The sequence below is a fragment of the Sparus aurata genome, chromosome 1 (assembly GCF_900880675.1).
Source record: "Sparus aurata chromosome 1, fSpaAur1.1, whole genome shotgun sequence".
NCBI classification, from domain to species: domain Eukaryota; kingdom Metazoa; phylum Chordata; class Actinopteri; order Spariformes; family Sparidae; genus Sparus; species Sparus aurata.
In genome coordinates, this window is record NC_044187.1 from 12,403,381 (window position 1) to 12,423,807 (window position 20,427).

The following is a 20,427-nucleotide window of genomic DNA, read 5'->3' on the forward strand; positions in this document are numbered from 1 at the left end:
CAAGTGCTTTGTTACAGACTGTCCTGTCAAAGGCCATGGCATTGATAGATTTTAGCGCTCTGTGCTATCGTACAAATGTATGGTAATTTGTCTGCCTTTGAGACAATTGCGAGATAAATATGAACAAAAGTGCCCAAGTTGGCATTTAGCTTGAAAAGGCCAAAGTGTGTACAGTAACATTCCTCTCACAGCTACCGCTTCATTCAAGTTTTTTAACAACAAAATATGAAGTTATCTCCTGTACGCTGATACGAGACGAAGAGCTGTGAGCAAAAAGCATGACCCTGGTGAAAGTGGAATTGTTCTGCTACGCTGGTGTCTGCCAGTCAAACGGAGGAGCACTCAAGCATGGGCACCTCCTTGGCAGAGGCACAAAAGATGTCTCATACTTCCCCGTGTGCCTCTTCTTCTCTCTTGTACTTTGTCTTATTAACACGTGTGCCTGTGCACACATGACCACCTCTGCTCCGCTGCACCTCTTCCCCCTCACACAAACCTCTCTAAGCATTTTACCTTCCCATTCATTCTCATCTTTGTTTAAAGGGCTTTCTCCTCTAATTCCCTCTCTGCGGGAGTCTGAAACATTTATCCTCCTATTCATTTGTGACTCCACTAAGGACGGCTCACATAAGCATCTGCATTTCTTTTATTTATGTCTTTCTATACATGTTTGGTTCCACTGGCGGTCTTTATTTTCCACCGCCTCAGTAATATCATAAATTAGTCATTACGTTGTTATCTTTTTGGCTAAATCATTGCAATCAAACTATAATGTTATATCTGTAACTCTTATTTTATGACTTCTCCGAATGTTTACTTGTGTTTCTGCGTATAGTCAGCTTTAAGCCATCACTTTGATTATACAGAAACATCTAATTTGCATTCTTGGTCGACGGCTGATTTTGTTTTTGCTGGGGGACTCTTGGCTTTAGGAAACATTGGGGAGCTACCTATTTTCCTTTGCCTGACTACCCTTCTTATTACATGCCTCAAGCTAAGTTGCGAGAGCTGTAATGATGACTAATGACAAGAGAGGATCCCAGCCCCAAAATGAAGGCTACGCTAAAGTAAAGCAGGGCGAGAGAATAAATGAGCTGTACCCTCTCACACCCCCCTGCCGTGTTGAATTTGAGAATTTTGTGACGAGTCATTTGGAGTGCTATCTGCTTCCTGAGAAATCTGTCATTACCCAAGGCGAGTTGTTTGTCTGCTCTCAGTTACACCCCTTCATAGAAGTCGATCGCGTTACTGTGTGCAAACAAAGGCAGCCGCAGCAGAGAGAGAGTCTACGTAAACTATTTGAACCTTTGAAATGTGTCCTTGTGTGTATGGTGCAACCCTTATCTGGGCCAGCGGTTACTGCCTTATTGTTGTAAATCGACAACACCCACACCCAGTTATGATACGGGTGTGCCTATACCATGAATCACTTTTATTAGTGTCAGATGATAACAAAATCAAATAGAGCAATACATTTCTGTTGTACTCATCCAGGTTATACTGGCATCCCAGATAACACAATGAATGGTTGTCATTGTAATGGTAGTCAGGGTTTCCATTGTTCCGAAGATATTTGTGTGTTTTTGTTGACCTTCATCACTTCTTTAGAGTTTGTTGATCTAATGAGACCTCACGTGTTCAAGTCATCCAAGCAATATCGTTGTTTCATTATCAGCAGCTCCACACAAATTTTTTTTGCCCTCAGAGGACATTGATTTTTGTTTTTGTCAAAGCAGCAAAAGGAAGTCATATCAAAAGGATATGACTGATTACAGTGAATAGCCAATCAAGATGACTGCCTCGTTATATTAATGTCTCTACTTAATGTCTTTGTCTGAAGTCAGTCATCTCAAAGATGTGCGTCTTCCGTCAGAAACAACATAAGTAAAGAAAAAAGAAAGCACCTTGCTCTTACGTCAATGAAAATTGATGAAAACAGATGTAAATGTTCTCATTCATTAGCTGGAACATGAAAGCGGTTATTGTGTCAAATCAAAAATGACAGCATAACCACTGTTTGTTTCCAGAAACAGGACCACATGTCACCTTCACTTTGAGATGCTTTTCATGCTTGTATAGAATTAAAAATAAATTAGTCGTCATACATTGGAAAGATGTAGGCACGTTTAGATCTGTCAACAAGGTTATGCTTGGACCAGGTAATCTGGTCAAATGATGAATGACAGCAGCAGAAATTAAGATATTGCTTCAGTATGGTAATAACTGGATTATTCCTGTGCATGTAAACACATTAAGTAACACTTTTCACAAGCAAACTAACACATGTGCACACACCCTCTCCCTCAAACACCTATACAAGCACCTATTTGAACACACACGGAAAAGTACACACACACACACACACACACACACACACACACACACACACTCTCACACACACACACTCTTATCCCTCTCCTATAGTCAGTCCGAATGTACCTACTGAGCACCTGGTGAGTGCTTGTAAGTGGGGTCGGGTGGAGATGAAAAGCACTAAAGCAAATTCACTCCTGTGAACTTTGCTGTTAGCTTTTCCCCAGAAAGATCAGAACGTTCACGCTGCTGGCCAGTTTGAGATGATTAAACATCTAAACTAGTGCCGACAGGTGAATCACTTACATCTGTGTCCAACAGAGCTGCAATGCTTTAGTCAACTAATGACAAATACGTTTGATGACATTAAAATGTACCTGATTTTTGTTTTATACGAATAACATTTCCTGCCGCAGTGCACAGAGGTGGACGTGCAAGACATCTTTGTGCTATTAAACCTTGTTGCATAGTGCATTTAGAATTTTAACTTAAATTTTTACCATTGTCAATCTTTACAACTCGCAGACCCTTGAAAGCTCTTTTGTTTGCTCAGCTGAAGTCTACAGCCCCCACATGGCAGTAAAAAAAACTTCCCTGCCAGTGAATGTAAACAGGAGAGCACCAACTGGTTGTTAATATCACAACTTGACATGTTTCACTCGAGGTGTCTTCAGCTAACCTTACCCGTTCGGGGGGGAGGGGGCTATGTTGAGGCTTATCTTCTTTTCATTGCCAGAAATCGATTTCAGAGATCACTGATTGTGCAGGCAGTGATGTGAGACTAAGGGCACGTGTTGCACATAAAAATGTTCCCTGACTTGATGCAGGCTAAAGCGTTTGTTTATGTTTCTCTTGTCTCTTAGGTATTATCCGAACACAAGAGCTGCTGGATCATGAGACGACACCTCACTACTGGCTCACAGTCTATGCGATGGATCGCGGCGTGGTGCCGCTCTCTGCATTTGTTGAGGTCTACATCGAAGTGCAGGACGTCAATGACAATGCACCGCAAACCTCCGAACCTGTCTACTACCCCTCCGTCATGGAGAACTCCCCTAAAGACGTGTCAATCATCCAGATAAATGCAGTTGATCCAGATGCCAAGGCCAGTGATAAACTCACCTACAGGATCACCAGCGGCAATCCCCAGGGCTTCTTTGCCATTAACGCCAGGACAGGTAAGATTGCTATTACTGTGATGGCAATTCATGTCACTATAAATTGCATCCTCAGAGCGAGATGTCCCTGATATTGTATCCGAGGACGAATGAATATGGCTGCTAGCTTGAGAAAGACACTTTAATACGACAAGAGAAATCAGCTCCTGTACTTATATAAGTCACTGCATTTTGCAGTGTGCAGTTTATCTAACCAATGGTCCAAATGATTAAATATTAAAAGCAGTAGCTTGTTATACAGCCTTATATTGCAAAGGTCACAATGTGTTCTTTTTAGTATGTAGGTATCATCTGGGATATCCTGACTTATTGGTACATATGAACTATCAACAATTCTAAAGGTCATAGACATGAAGCATAAATGAAGAATTGTGCTACATATTAAATTATCTTTGAGACTTGGGGAAGGTTTTGAGATGTTCTGTAGCGCATGACCGACAATCTGCTGAGCTTCTACTTCCCTTGTTTTTTTTTTTGTGGAAAGGAAGAGCAGTGTGAACACCATATTTTAACCCAGGACAGGAGTGGGTTGAGCCTACAGGGGTTTTTTCCACTCTAACACTCTAAAGTGTGTTCTCATATGGTACTCTGGAAATGGTGTGATGATTAATATTTCATCGGGTTCTTTTAAAGTTGCAGGAGCAGGCTATGTTTAGTTGAATAGCAGAGAAAATACTTGTAATAGGTGCAAAGTGAAGCTCCATGTGTGCGCAGAGCCTCTCAGTAAATGTACAGATTTATTCTCGTGATGCCGGACTCAGGACTCAAGTGTGATTCCATTGAAGAATTTGCTCTCAGTTTGTATAAACCCATTTGGAGCTATTAAGTTTACTGGGGTCATTATACAAATATAAAATAAACCAAGGACATCAGTTAGAGTTGATTTAAATTACTTCCATTTCTCCCTAACATAAATCACAGCAGCAAAATGAGACGGTTGAATTCTGTATCCGTCTCTATAAGTGCCAATTACTGAATTTGTTATTCTTTCTTACATAGCTTACACACGTGGCTTATTGCAACGAATGCAAGTGCTCATTAAACTGAAATGAGGAATGCGTAGTGAAGCAGTTGCTCCAGTTTGTCCTTAGTGACGTGTGTGGTCCTGTTTCCCCGAGGTTGTCACATCAACAAACTGGAGTTATTTTTGCTGGAAGTGGCAATGTGAATTTTCCGACCAAATAAGGGTTGATCATGCAGCGTGTCTCCCAAACAAGCCTTGCAGTAACACCGGGCACTCCTCAATGGACAGGAAAAGAAAAGAACAAATAAATGATAAAGGAAAATGGGTAGGTATGTGGACACTGAAGGTCTGTGCTTCGTGTACATGCATGACAGGATCAGCTAACACAGGCTGATAAGAAGTCTGGGAGGCTGAAGAAGTGGAGTCGAATTGAATGTTTATCTTCCAACAAAGCAGTCATACATGAAGCTATTTTAACAACATAGGCAGTCTTTCAGCCGTGAAGAAAATATCTCCACCATCATTTAAATCTCCAAGATGAATTCTCTTTTTTTAGCCATTCTATGGACGACTAGCCTGCCATAATATGGTGCCATAACTGGAAATGCATGTTTACACTGAAGCACCTGATGTGAAACAGAATGGCTTTGTTGTCTTTAATTTTTCAGACAAGGCCGAACAGTAAAGTCACAGTACATCACATATTCAGTAGGAGTTTTTATGAGGCTTATAGTCAAGTCCACTGTGGGAAGAACCTCTTTACTGTAGGATTGACTGTTTATATGTGTCAGAGAGCTCTCTGAAATGAAAGAACAAACTGGTTAGATGCAAGACACTGAAGCATAAGGATAAAACCAATTCATGCATATCAAAGCATGTTTAAACTTTTATCACCAGGACACCACCGCCCCCCGCATCGGGTTCAACACAGAGGAGTTTGCAGGAAGAAAAGTTCATTAAATCACTGCTTTGCTGCATTGATTTTCCTTTCTGTTTGCTTTCTTTCTTGTTTTTGAAGATTGCAGCAGAGAGTGAAGGTAGAAATGTAGGTGGGCAGAGAAAACGGGCAAAAAAACAGAGAGCAAAATGTAGCCGGTCACTAGAGAAGACAGTGATTTATGCAGAGTGCCAGTCAAAATGACAGCAGCATGATTATACAGACTTTTTTTTTATTATTTGAGAATTGGATTAAATGTGTTGAGGAATGATTACAAATTCTATTTCATTTTCTATCTGTGGTATTAAATGAGATCAAAATAGGCCTGATATCTGTCCACATTATCAATTCAATATGGCATTCTCGCCGCTTATTACAGGTTTTTGAAAATGTTTAAATTTACAACATGTAAGTCTCTGTAATTACATGTTCTAAAATTGCATTGGAAGCATAGTCCCTGTCTTGGCATATCTACAAAGCTCAGCAAAGGGGTGGGAAAAAGGAAAAGACGTTAAGGCCTATGTTTTGTTTGTGGGTTTTGGAACTTTGCAGGCATGTGTTTCCAAGCTAACTAGCTAGCCCTCTATCATGGTCTGCAGTCTTGTGCAGATTTCCAGGCTGCCTGTTTCAGACACATATGAAGGCTTCGCTTGACGCCTTGGGTGGCGTCGGTTGCCCTTTTTCCGCAGCAGACCCACAGTGGCTCAGTGAAGTCCAGGATGAAAGGCTTAGGCCTCCTTTATTTCTGCCAAGTAAACAAATCCTGCTGTTTTGGCTGTTCTCTGACTTTAGTTTGTCATTAAAGTGCAAGGCCAGCTCTTCTCTCTAGCAAACGCTATTGCAGCCCCAACGTCTGAGAGCTCAGAACTTAACGGTTTGATATACTCTTGCTTTGGAAAGGATTGGAACAGGGATGAAAAAAAAAAAAAACAGAGGCAGAGAGCTGTGTGGGGTGAAAATTGTGCCAGTCAGCTGGATATGAATTATGTGTTCTAAATCAGTACGAGATCAGTGAATTTGAATAATGCTGTTGGGGTGTGAAATTTTAAAAGATGAACCAGTGTTCAGTTGTCTGGTGGCACGGATCTCATCCCACCCACAGACATGACCGTGGTTGTTCCAGGCTCCTGAGCCCTGATTTGGCAGCTGAGGAGAATAGTTTTTTCCTGGCTAAACGACTCAAAGGCTCGCTATCAGCAGTATCTCAAAAAGATAAGGGCTGTGGAGATAGAGATGTGTAAAATGTCACCTGGTTGTGTTGTAGCGTAGTCAAAGGTTGTTGTATCATTTGGGTGTAGATTTAGAATAAGGATGGTTCTTCCACACACACAGCACTTGAGACAGCCAGCCCACCAGCTGTCTAGTTTTATTTTTCTCTCTATAGAAGAATTGTCAGATCTCTAGGCTAGTTCAACTGAGGTTGTTGACATGAGATGCCCACCTCTTCTGTGGGAGAGCGAGCAGTGTTCATTACCTGGTGAATCACTATCTCTCTTGCTTGAAATGCTGTTACCATGCTGTGACGTTGTGGATTTCAGCAGAGCACTTATGCAAGAATACACATGTATTAGAAAAGAGCAACAAGGCAGGCCGTGCAGTCAGGACACAGGCAAACAAATACGCACAAGAAGTTTTTCATATCGAAGCTAAGGAGAGAGAGATGGAGCAAAGATCACTAAGATAGTGATCTTATCTTGCTGAATGCTCATTAATCTACTTCCTGTTGTACCTATTCTACATTTCTGTGTAGTAGTAGTACTATCTAGAGCCTCTCTAATTGTCCCAGTGTTGTTCATTGACTTTTTAGAGCATATTATCTTTGTTCTATGGTGACAGGATATATGAGATTTGTGCTCAGAGCAACTAAAGCTTCTGTTGTAACTCCACCCTATAATGATGGCGCCTGAACGTATTCGTCACCAGACAATGATGTAGTTATTGCTGACAAGACCATACCTTCAATAGGATATGACTGACTGTACCTGATTGTGTTAGCCCTATAAATGCGGTTTTCATCCCAGTGGTTAAACACAAATAGAGAAAGATACACCCAGGCGAATTCTTTCAGTCGTATTAAACAATTTTGGCCCATCCCTTTTCTTCGCCTGCAGCCTGCAACTCATTGTTATCAATCGAAAAAGGAATGCCTTGGGTATTGCATTGGCAAGCTTGGATACCTTTTACAAGTTTTATGAGCATTTGTCATCCTCAGGGCGGAAAGAACAGGTAGGGGAAAACAGCAACTGGGACTGCAACTGAGAATCATCCACTTTCTCTGAAGCTCAACTCATATCAACTTATAGTGACACCCTCTGTGTTTGATGGAGAAAACACCCACACACACACACACACACACACACACACACACTGGTGTTACAAACACACTGGTGTTATCAGTGGCTTACCAAAGCCCCAACGACCATCAGGGGAAGTGAGATAGGAAATGGATATTTCCAACAACTTCCTGATGTTTCCGGTGATTAGGAGGCCAAACAATTGGCACAGCTTTCAAAAGAGATTGTGAAAGGAGAACGTGGAAATGAAAAATTGGTTTTCCTCTTAAAACTTCAAAGAGCGGTCATGGTGGATTATTTGGTGAAGATTTAAGTAACCATATTATCTTTAAACAAATCCAACCTGGGATCTTTTTATACAATATTTTTAAAACATGACATTAAAGCCCCTGTACGGAGTTTTTAACTGGATATAGAAAAGTCTCTGGTTTCTGCTGATGTGTCTCTGTTACCTACAACAGCAAATGAGCCCATCAGCGTGAAGATACGCTTTTTCTAAGTAGTCTAATTCTATACCTCTGAAAGGCATTGGTCGGGTCGGACCACTGACGAAACGATTTACGGCAGTCAGACCGGAACTGACGACATTCAGGATACGGCATAGCTGTTTTGTTGCTACGCTAGCCAGTGCTAACCGAGCTAAAACTTTTGTCATGGCTGATAATGAGACAAAGAAAAGAAAAAGAATTAGAACCGAAGACCAACGAAAGGCAGAGAGGGAATCCGATCGAGCTAGGGCTAAAACACGGATAAACATTGGCGATTCCTTCCAGAGATGGAGAGAGTTGCGGGGCTTGAAGGGAGGGTCGGATCCATAATTCGCCCGATTCCTCCTAGACAGGTTTGTAAATTTTATTTCATTTATGAAATGTAATGCGGGACGTAATTTACAGCAATACATGAATTCATGTTGTTACAACAAAGCTGGCTAACGTTACCACTAGATTAGCTCTAGATACTACACTCGTGAAAACGACAACAAACGTCTTAGATCACGCATCCATTTCAGCTGTGTGTATCAGCCCAGCCGACCTGCAACGATGCATCGGTAATATCCTCTGTCATTATAAATGATTCAGTTTCTTACTTAGAACAAAACATCCATCACAATCACTGTGACTTTGCTGTAACGCTAGCTCTGTAGCACCGTGGGTAATATATATAGCTGGGAAATTGCAGTGCAACAGCAGCATTACTTTGTTTCACCGGCGGCATATTATATTAAGTAGAAATACAAATAGACACATTACCTCGTCCATATGCACGCTGCAGATAGCTGCTAAAAAAAAAAAAAAGTTTTCAAAGCAAGTCCCGTCGTCTTTCCGACGTTTCCAAAACAAATCTACACGCGCCGGCCAGACAAACGTCTTCACGACAGTGGGCGCTAGAGCTCATGGGAAATGCAGTCTTCATTCCGGCAAAACACTACCGCTTTCGTCCAGCGGGGCCGCCAAAATCAACACTAAATGAAAAGTCTGTACAGGGGCTTTAACTCTTTCTTTCAGAGAGTGCCAAAGATTGCAGCATCTTAGCGTTGTGGGTGTCTAAAGTTTTAATTAAATCTTGACTTGTTTCTTAGACCATAGGGCTGAAGATTGAATCGAGAAAAACAAACACATATTCACCTCTCGACTATAAGAAACACCACAGGAGTGAGTGTGATAGACTGTGCAAAGTAAGGCTGGAAAAAAGAATGTGCAAATGCCAGGTCGACTGAGATAAAACAAAGCTTCGCGTACAGTCAGACAGCTGAGTGGATTTAACACTGTTGCTGACATTACAATATCACGACGCAGTGACCTTACAGTGCGCAGTGTTTTAATTTGAATGTTTTATTAGTTAAAATGTTCCTACTCAAGGGTTAGGGCCCTAATGTGGAAGCGCTCTGAGACACCACTGGTAAATGGACTAGGTCACCATTGTTGCTACACATCAAAATGGCTCACTGACTCAAATGAACCATACAAGTGAGCACTTCAGATGTGAAAGCTGTAGAATGCCTTGAAAATACAAAACAGTTCAAACTACAAAAGGGTGAGCAGTGGATGCACATTACAAGACAGCAACACATTTGACCTTACGTGTATTATACTGTGTAAATTCCTACCTATAATTTGCCACAGAGAATTTTATCCAGCGCCTAAGCTTGGTGACGCAGAGTCTACTCGCAAAAGCTCGTTTATGAACAGCTTACCAACCAGTGTCATGCTAGCCTTAGCCTGCCACAATAGTTCTCCAAGCTTTTTTCTTTTTCTCTACTGAGCTAATTACCCCCCCAGGGTATTTTGTCCCTGGGGCTGTACATTATTTCATTCAAAAAAGTGTGTTGTTGAAGAATTAAGCTGTCTAAGCTAACGAGCTTCCTAACTCTCAGTCAGCAGGCTTTGTTTCTAACAGGACACATTCAAAAAATTAATTCTATTGTCATATTGTCTTCCAACCATTAAGCTTTTTCAAATCAATTGACCACAGTTGAGGTTAAATAACAGTGCCTGAGTATTTTCATCGCCGGGTAGTTGAGCCATTTTGGTACTTTTATTGGTATGAATAGGGCTACGGTTCTATGGCTGTCCTTGAGAGCGAGACATTAGTTAATGACCACAGAAACATTTACTTTCAGACTTAAAATACGTACATATTTGGTCTCTTTCCATGTTAGATCTACAGTTCCTTGCTAAGGATTATATTTGGATCACCAATCAGCCTTCCTCGGAACTCAGAAGCTCATCTTTTTACATTTTTATGTTCAATAGTGAGCAGTTGATTGACAGATAGATTTATTTTTAAGGCATGGCCACAACAATACAACTGAGGCTGCTTTACATGTAAATTTGACAGATGCCTGATGACCAGTATGAAAACTAACAAGGTTTTGAAAAAGGTGAAAAGGTAAAATAACTAAACAAGACTTTCTTTGAGAAAATATGCCAAGCAATATGTATCAAAACCAAATAATCTGCCTGAGATCTCAATGTGCACAAACGTCTCTCCTGCACAGCCCACACAGTCTCATACTGTCACTATCTGTGCTGCCTTTTCCTCAGCTGCTCCACTGCTTCCAAGCATCCCATCCACTTACACAACTCCCCGTAACATTCACTTTCACACACACTTGGGAACCCGAATCCCCCACAGCCCCCAACACTTCCATGACGTGCTTGTCTTTTCAGATTACAAATAAGCCCTGCAGCTGTGAGGTGCTGATACATCTCAATCCTAATGTAAATAATGCTCCCCCATTCAATGCCTTCTACTCATTTTCACAAAGACCATATGTATACATCTATGTGTTTGCATTAGCTTATGCAGGCTCCCTCGCAGCATTTGTTAAATTCTGTGTGTTTCTGGACATCACATCGTGACATCAAGTCAGGCTAAACTGCTTTTTAAATGGCGTGCCACGCATTGCCTTCCCTTGAAATAAAACTGTCAGTAGGTCTTGTTCAGCAGTATTTTGGTTATAAAGCGACAAACAGCTCCTTCTTTGATTTAGCAATCCCATCTTAAACTTCCACAGTCCTTTGCATTTTGGTGTCCCATAGTTTTCATTTGAAAGAATAGATGGCATCACAAGCAGTGAAAGCAGATACTGTTCACAGTGTTGTTTTAGGCTCCAGAGGCAGACACTTAACTCATAATGAGGCTGAGAATATTGATATAGTTGTCTGAGGTTGAACGTTGGGTTTCGGAATAAGGGATGTTGCACTCCGTGTTCATTATTTTCCGCACGCAAGAGAGAAATAACAGGAGTTTGAATAATTAATTTTCAGAGCTTAGTGTCAATTCATCAACAATAAACTAAACATCTCAAGGACTTTTGAATTACACAATGACTCTGGCAGCTTCAGACATCCAGCACATTCCTGATTGTCTGGAATTGCAGCTAAATGCGTGTCGCATAAATATGTGTGTCACTCTCAAGACTGCTAATCACAGCAGCAGTGCCCGGGTCTGAACCGGCCCCAACAATGTCCTGGACTCCTTAACTCCCTCCAGGCCTCCATTTTGGAGCAGTGGTTGTAGCGCTCAAGGACATGGTTGAGAGTGCCACTGCTGCTTTGCTGTTGTTTTTCTATCCCTCTGAAAACAGCATGGCTATAATTACTGTCGGCCCAGCTCAGCCCACGCCTGAGGATGGCTTTCGTGTGTGTATATATGTGTGTGTGCATGTGTGTGTGTGTACTTGTGCGTGCGTGTGTGTGTGTGTGTGGGTGTGTGTGTGTGTGTGTGTGTGTTGTGACAAAGATTGTGGGTTGGAAGTGCAGACTTCTCTGGTGAGGTCTGGCTTACCAACCAAACATTTTACAGTTCCTTAACGTTTACGTAGCGATATAGAGGTATGCACCTTTATTGGCTGGACCACTAGCGCCAGCACAGCCTTACATAAAAAGGGCCGTTCCTGGTCAGCATGAAGCTTTTGCATGAGTGATCAAACTTGTGAGATGAGTTAAAAAAGATTCGGATTGTGTCAAAGTTCAGAAGTTGTGAATTATTTTCTGAATATAATATCAGAGATTTGGTATTAAAGTGGGCGGCAAATCCTGTGGTTGAGAGATCTGGCAGCATGCCGGACAAAAATGGAGCAGAAGCAAACCAAAAGCAGTTTTAGCCACAACACAAATAGCTTCTCTCATCCACAGTAGATGCAACATGTTTTTTGCATTTCAGAAGTGATTCCACACCCATCAGACATCTTGAAGTAGATGTTGGTTTCATGCGTCATCAAAATTCTTAAATACTTTGATTTTAAAAATGTGAGAGGGCAGTAAAATTTAGTTTGTGGTTCAAATCTGTTTCACCAAGAGGCCATGACATAAAACTGCATCACTGACTGTTGCTGAGCTGAAACAAAATGAATTATCATTATTGATTAGTGCATTGAAAGATAATGTATAATCAGCAGCTGCTTTCGCAGGAGATTGATCATCATTTCACAAGAAAAATGCAATTTAGTATCTCCCTTCTTTCATCCAATTAAAAAATAATCTGCTTTTTTTTGTCCAATAGGATGGTAAGACATAATGTTGGGTTTTAAAAATTAGTGGTGGACGCTTATGAAGAAAATGCTGGCATTTTGTAAGCCTTAGACTTCTCAGTACAGCCGTGGAACCCACTTTATGCGATTTGAAAAGAGGAACGTGGCAGACAATAGGATCAACGGTAGAAGCTCACTAATTACAGGATTGTCTGCTGCATTTGAGATGTGTATTAAGAAAACACAGTTTGTCAGAAAACGTCACAGCCCTGCTGTGAGAAGGTCAGCTCCCCGCTGTTGCCAACGGCACAACAGTATCTGGAAAGAGTCCCATATTTATAAAATACGCTTGATATTTATGACACTTTGCCAACTGTATCTCCTCTCTGGACAATAGACTTTCAGCAGGAAATAGTACATGAAAGCTGAGCGTGCTCCCTCGCTGAGCCTTGTTCAGCACGTATCCGCAGTGGAATAAGGACCAAATAACTTTTCACTTCCTCTTTAGTTTTGCTTTCCTAATTGCCTGTGCACTCTCTCCGGCTCATTTTTTCGAAACAAATGTCCTATTCTCGTTTCAAGCTGGTGGAGAGAGATTACTCCTGAACCAGAATAATTACGATTGTCGGGCAAGCATGTGCGCCAATCAACAAACAGCATTCAGAAACATCCTCCCGTGTGCCATTAACTCCGGTGTGCCTGCCGCTGCAGCATCAAAGTGTACATTATGTTTGAGATATAGGACTTTCTGCAGAGTGTGCAAGTCAGAAGTAAAACCAAGTTTCTCTTATCATGTGTGGACGAAGGCCACTGGTTTTGTGGTTTTTTTTTCATGTTGTGTTTGTTTCTGTGATTCTGCACTGAGAGTATAGTGTTTACATTACAAGCGCGGCATCTGTTATGACTCCCAGTCAAGCTGTGATTAGGCAGCTGATTTGTCGAGGATTTATGAATCAGAAACGTCGACTCTGTGTGGATAATACTGTCATCTGTATTCTGCTCTATAATACATGAACAGAGGAAAGGAGTTACCTAACACAGCACACAGGGGAGCTTAAAAACATTATCATCCATCAGCTCCAGCCTTGCTAAAGCACATGAATAATTAGTCAGCGTGGTGTGTTTTGATGTGGCACAGCAGAACTATTAGTCCTGATAGTAATAATCTACAGCTTGCTGGCTCATGTAACCCATGCTGATTCTTAGCAAACTTTCTTGCAGACTCCATGCATCACTGCAAAGAGTGATTCCTGCAGGTCGTGTAAATCTACTAAAGTTAATTTGTGTTGTCAGTTATGAAGCACTCAGTGAGGGGGTGTTCTGTATGTTACACTGTTGAGACGAGGAGATGGTGGCAAGTTTTCTCCTTGTGTTGATTCACATTTTTTCGTGCAGCGGGTGCTATTTTATGTTAAAGTAAGATTAACATCTAAATGTGTTGCCGATCAACATGTAGCTGTGTTGTTGTATGCAGAGAAGAGAAATCGGTTGCACCTACAGGAAATGTTTTCCCTAACAGAGTATCAGTAGACCTATATCTTTGCAGCTTGCTGTGAAGATTAAATAAAGCCTAAGAAGGAGAGGATAAAAAAAGGGGGGAGCAGAAGCGCCTCACTCATATGCCTCAATTGCAGTGCTGAGGGAGGGCTATTTCAGGACCTGTAAGTTGTGGCCTGCTATTCTCGTTGCAGGCATATGTGCCATTGATGGGTTTGGGTTTCGGAAATCCTTTGCTTTATGCTAATCAGGCGCAGTGTGGCAAGCAGACAGCTCTGGTGCGGTTGAAGTTGGCATGTCTACTCTACACTCAGCGTCTCTGCAAAGTTGCAATTACATTGGTAGTGAGAACAGAACACTGCCTATAACGTAGCCATGTAGCGATATCCTTCCCCCCATTTATTTTTCTTCCCTTCGTTTGTGAATTTGATTCTAAAGTGGATTGAACCGGAGGAACTGAAGAATCAGACTTGTTTTTTCAGAAGCCTGGCTCAACAAAGCCCCTTCTGTGTGACTGATGTCACACAACATCAGTCCCTCCACTTAAAATGAACACCAGCGCTCAAAAAGACCCTTAAAAAACGTCAAAGAGCAGCAGGTTTTTTTTTTTTCCTGAAGTTTCCTTTTTCTCAGTTTCAAAAAGTGCTCGAGCCTATGGGGCGATGTGTGACTGGCTGTCTATTTATTCAGCTTGTGGAAGAATTAAACACAGGGTGTCGGGGCTGTGCTGCTGTTTGGACACTCTTTGCAGACCTTTGTGATATTTCACATATGTAAGGCGGTGTGGTGGGCTGTCTGGAAACTGGCTTGACAGGGAAGACCTACAGGGAGAGCACTCCTCCAGATGTAAACTCTTAGCTCGAGGGTGACTGATGAGATAACCAGCAGGGTTCACATTATGTCACCCAACAGTGAGTGGGAGGAATTTATTTTGTTTAATTAATCAAATCTTATTTCTGTTTGGGTGTTTTCTGTCTGAGAAGTTTCTCTTTGGTTCTCTGATTACAATTTAAAGACGAGGAGAGGAGCTTCAAATTCAGTTAGTCCACCTTATAGCCTGGTTTTGTTCTGCTGAGGCTACCGACCATAAACAAGTTGGCTGAGTCGGCCATTTTACAGATGAAAACTAAAATAACAGAAGCTGTGAGACTTCTAACCTCCCTCAAACACATCTGTGGGATTTCTTTTCTGTAATTTGTTTGGAACTTTTATAAACTGACATTTACACTCTGATATCTCTGCGGGGCTCTAATACTCCCTAATAAATCAGCCCAGCCCATTTATCTGTTGGCCCCTTGAGCAGCATTTACAGTCATATTAAGCTTGCGATTCTATAATTGCTTTATTATGACAAAAGTGGTTATGATTTATACGGTTGTTTCTTCATGGTTAATTCTCTGTCTGTGTAATTAATGTTATTATCTTTGACTGTCTCTTACAGGTCTGGTTACGACTACTTCAAGAAAGCTGGACAGGGAGCAACAGGATGAGCACATTCTTGAGGTAAGCACTTTATTTTGGCACATTTTCAACCCTGAAGAAGGAACTGGAGGTCAGTTTTGGCCTCTCTTTCATGAGAAAATTATTAGTATCATATTATCAGATTCCTTCGAGGTCAAAACTTTCAATTTTCAGTTTAAAGAAACTGAGATTCTCAGTCTTTTGAGGAGGTGTTGTAGGAGGTGCAAGAAGGGTCCATTTGGAATCGTTCCTCCTTGTTCTGATTTCCGGATGGGGTGGGAGAGAGAGGTGGGAGTGATGTGGGAGATCCTGGTGACTGTTCCTTTGTTCTTTCCCACTGTTCCGTCTCGTGGATGGAGCAAGCCGGGACAGGAAACTGTTGTCAACCCTACAGGCCGATGTCTAAACTTGTGGGTTTTAATTGAGCAGGGCTCTGTTCTCTCCTGATGCTTCCCTACCTCTTTCTCGCCACAGACCCAAGGTTGATAATAGCTGTTTTAATTTTGCTTCCGGTGCTGACAGGGAGCAGATTGGACACCTTTTAATTACTGTTAGAAGTTACACAATTCAGCGATCACTGGGCGACGGTTAATGCTTGTGCATCTGGTGCGAGAGCGGTGTTGTATTTCATACTCTGATTGTACATTGCACTACACTAATTGCATTACAGGACTGAGAGTAAATGATAGGGAGGAAGCAAGAGAGAAATAAGGGAAAACCATTCAATTTTAAGTTTAGCCGACGATTTAAATTAAACAGAAAGGTTAGAATTAAACCAACCCGTTTAATTTGTAAAGACTAGAGGGTATCAAGGTCAGAAAAAGGTTCCCATGCAAACCCAAAGCTCCTTACATCACGTGGTTTGCTGTAGATCTCAAAGTGTTACCTCAAACATGTGGCTGAAAGCTGTTGAATGTTTTGAACTGGTGTCTGATTCAGTCTTTGTGTCTGTTTGAAAAAAAAAGTAGCTAATTCCTGCAAATCCGAGTTCATGAATGTTGTTATTTTTCTTCTTATTTGACAAAATGCCTCCAGACAGACATTTAATAACCACATTAAAGACTCAGCTTAGACTCTTGCAGTCTTTAATGTTAAGCCAAATTCAACACGCCTATTCTCTTTGTGTTAATATTCTTGCGTTTCTTTGTAACGTTTATTACTAAAGCTTGCAATGATAGATACTCTAATTCCACTGCTCAAAGAAGCCATATTTTTCCAGCTAATTTAAAGCTTCTCTTGCACATGCCTGTTAAATTCATATATGAGCAGCAGGGATAATTTCAAGCAAGTAACTTTTGACCTAAATAGGTAGAAAGTGGCTGAGCTGACACGGCCTGGGAAAAGCTGTGTAACCAGGGCAACTTTAGAAGTTTGTTGGTCACTAGGAATTCAGCAGGAAGCTCTTTATTGGGCTAAACATTGGTGTGGCAGCACGGACGCCTAAAGCCTACAATTTGCCCTCCCCACAACCACACACACAAACACACACCTTGGTGTATCCGCAGGGCAGCTAATCGAGGGCTAATCATGACTCAGAAGAATACATGTGTGTGCACATGCCTTTGTGTGTGAACTGGGTGCTGGCACAGCAAATCAAATCCAAGTCTCAGCTAGTGTTGAAGTTTTTTGTACGAGCTTGTTGTAGGAGAAGAGACTGAAACATGTGGGGCCGTGTGGAACATGTGGAGCAATTAGGGTGGGGGCTGTGTCAGCATTGTTTGCACCAAATGCCAAGAGGAGGTGGAGGGAGCGCAGGGGGTTTTCAGCTTTTTATGATGAGATGGATGGGGGTTGGTAGGCGGTAGTCGTGTGCCTGTGTGTGAAAGAGAGAAACAGAGAGAGAGAAAGAGAGCTAAAGGCAGAAAGGCAGTGAGGGAATTTAAGAAAAAGGCAATGCAGCTCCTGATGGTCTGAGTGTGGGCTCTAGTGGCAGGATGAGAGGCCTCCGTCCCAGGAAGGAGGAGGGGTGGGGGGTAAATAGCTAAAGTGGGACATGCCAGGACATGCTTAGGATTCAGGCTGGGACTGCAGAGGGAACATTAGAATGGAAAAGCAAAGGTGAATGGGTTGTTCACATCTGTTGTCTGGACCGTTTCCCAGCATGCAGCTGGCGAGATGCAGGGTACAGCCCCGGACAGGTTGTCAGTCTGGCTGATTTGATGAGGATATTCAATCCTACTTAGTCTGTTTTTTTCTGATGAATTGTTTAATCTATAAAAATGAAAACACACCAACATATTAAGACTGCAGTGATGTAAAGCAGCAAATCCTCCCACCAGAATATGAAATCAGTGAATATTTTGTTCATTTTCAACCTCAATGATGAGTTATTAATGCAGATTAATGAACCGAGCCCACGCTATATTAAGTCACAGTTATGACACAAAAACAGTTTAGATAGAAATACTTTGCTTTGATTAAGTTTTGAAAGTTAGTGTATAGCCTTTCTTGACTAAATATTTCCAGGCACTATGAACCCACTATTCATTCAGGCCCTATAGGTTCCTGTTCCTTTGGGAAGAACTGCTCCTGGAGCAGGAGAAGGCACTTTTATTTTTTTTATTTTTTATTTTTACAAGAACTAAATTGTTTCCTCTGGTCGAAATGCTTTTGATTAAACTCCTCACCAGCTTCAAGTCCTCAAACAGTTCTTGGTCCCTCGGGAAAGTTCATGCAGTGGAAACAACCCTGAGAGTAACGAACTTGTAACAATGAGATATTGTTTTTGCTCTGTTTAATTCTGGAGTTATTACAGCAGGCATGTGTGTCTGCTCTGCAATGCACGTTTGATAATTAAAAAAGAACGAGTTGCTTTATTTAAACAACTGGTGTGGAACGCCAGCGTCGGGTAAGTCTCCACGTTACTATCGCCAAGCACAACATACATTTCCATTGTAACTGACTTTAAAAATCCTGCACAGTTTAGGCCAGTTCCCTGGTTATGTTAATTTACATCACATGCATATTACTTACATTTGGTTGCTTAGATTATGTTTTGCAAAACGTCAAAAGAACATAATGGGTTGGCTTAGTCCACGTGACTTCGGAGCGGTGCTATACAGATGTAATGAGACACACTCCCTCTGATGTAACTTCTCTTCTTGTGGTTTGCCTAATTATCACACAAAAGGCTTTTGATGAACATGTTCCAAAGAGAGGCACATGGTGATGGACAGCTGGGTAGCAACAGTGCGAATGCATGCGAATGAGGTGCTGTGCTGGGACATTTCAATTCAATACTTTATGTCTCTTTCCAAAGTGCCACAGGGTGTTAAAATATAATTAGGGACATCAGGCGCTATACCTACACGTATTAGGCCAAAAAGCTCATGTGATCGAAATGGAAATGTTCATTATGGAGAGCAGAATGGGCCCCAGCACATCCTCCCTGTAATAGACACTTACTTTCAGGTTTCTTGTAATCCCATTTAATTAATTCTGCTCATGTGAATAGCACAGACAGCTGCAGACACTGTGAGAAAAACAAAAACACATTACTTTAGTAATTGAAACTATGGGACCAAATGGTGTGTGCATTGCCCTGGACTCCTGACTGGTTTTAGTGAGGCACTTAGCAGATGGTTTTAAATGACTGTGACATTTGTTCTACCCTTCTACAGTATTTTGCAGCTGGAGGCTAGAAATGCTCACATCTTTGCCAGCACTCAGACGCCCCTAACCTGCGAGTGCATTCTTCTTGGACTAGATTTTGAAATATTGTGTTTGTTTAGGTCAACCCGTGGCCTTTTGCTTTTGATTAAACTCCTCAAACTGTGCATTCAGATGTCCGAAGAGACATAATCATGGCACCGATTACAAAGTGTTAGCTTGTGCCGCCAGTAACGCTTGATGTCATGACTTAAATTAAGGGCCCATTAATGATTTAGTTGCGTGACGCTGTCTCTTATACAGAGTACTTCTGAGGTTTAAAAAAGCCTCCCGGCCTTCAGTGGAGGGCAGTAAGTCTTAATGTTTATTAGCAGTGCAAAATCTCTGTTTGGAAGTTTGACACACACAGCAGCAGACTCAGTGCAGCTGGTGCTATCAGAATGAAGAGGTGCAGCTAATTAAAAATAATTAGCTCTGGTGGCTTATTTGTGCACCAGCCATACAAGCTACTGTTATCATGATCACAGGCACAACACATTAAATGTTATTTCTGATTAGGAAAGTTTTTAGTTCTCTGTGGCAACCTCCAGATGAGACTAATTATGTTTACCTGAATACACCAACTCTAGCTTGTAACTAGTCATAAGAAAACGTCTCTCATGCTAAATCAAAGTAGCTCTCTTACCTTATTTTGTTTCTAAATTATCTGTTAATTAAACTGCCATGTGCATAAGAGCTGATACTGAAAAGTACACTCCAAATCACCAGATTTTACGGCTTGTGATGGCGTAACTTTATGCATAAAATTGGCTTATTTAATGCTTATTAGAGTATAATAGGGTCTCAAAAGACTGAAAGCCGGTGCTGCTCCTTACACAAAATGTAGTTGGACCGCTGAAAAATCTCTCTGTAGCATGAATGAAAATGCATAAAATCTTATTTAATCTATCTTGTTCCTACTGGATGATTTTGCCTCTCAAGACCCAAGATTGGTACTTGTAGTTCTGAAAGAGTCCTCTTTTTTTTGCAAGATCAAGAGGTTTTTTGTTAAGACAGTAATCATGCTGTGAGGTGAGATTATTAGGTTAAAAAATAAAGAAAACATCTCATCGTATTTGGGAGCCTGTCATTGATGTGTATTTACTTTTTTTAAGTTAAGAATATGTATTAGAAAAGACCTCTAGACAGCAAATCTCAGA

At 41.4% G+C, this 20,427-nt stretch overlaps 1 protein-coding gene across 9 annotated transcripts in view; it reads left to right on the forward strand.

Annotated features, from left to right (window-relative positions):
* fat1a (FAT atypical cadherin 1a) overlaps nucleotides 1–20,427 on the forward strand; it is a 76,636-nt gene that overhangs the window by 15,698 nt on the left and 40,511 nt on the right. For all 9 annotated transcript variants that reach the window (XR_003985593.1, XR_003985594.1, XR_003985595.1 and 6 more), the window contains exons 3-4: nucleotides 3,177–3,491; nucleotides 15,600–15,661. Coding sequence is in view for 6 of the 9 variants with exons in the window: in XM_030430882.1 (XP_030286742.1) it covers nucleotides 3,177–3,491; nucleotides 15,600–15,661 (377 nt within the window). In the remaining 3 variants the exon portion in view is untranslated. The remainder of the gene's footprint in view (nucleotides 1–3,176; nucleotides 3,492–15,599; nucleotides 15,662–20,427) is intronic.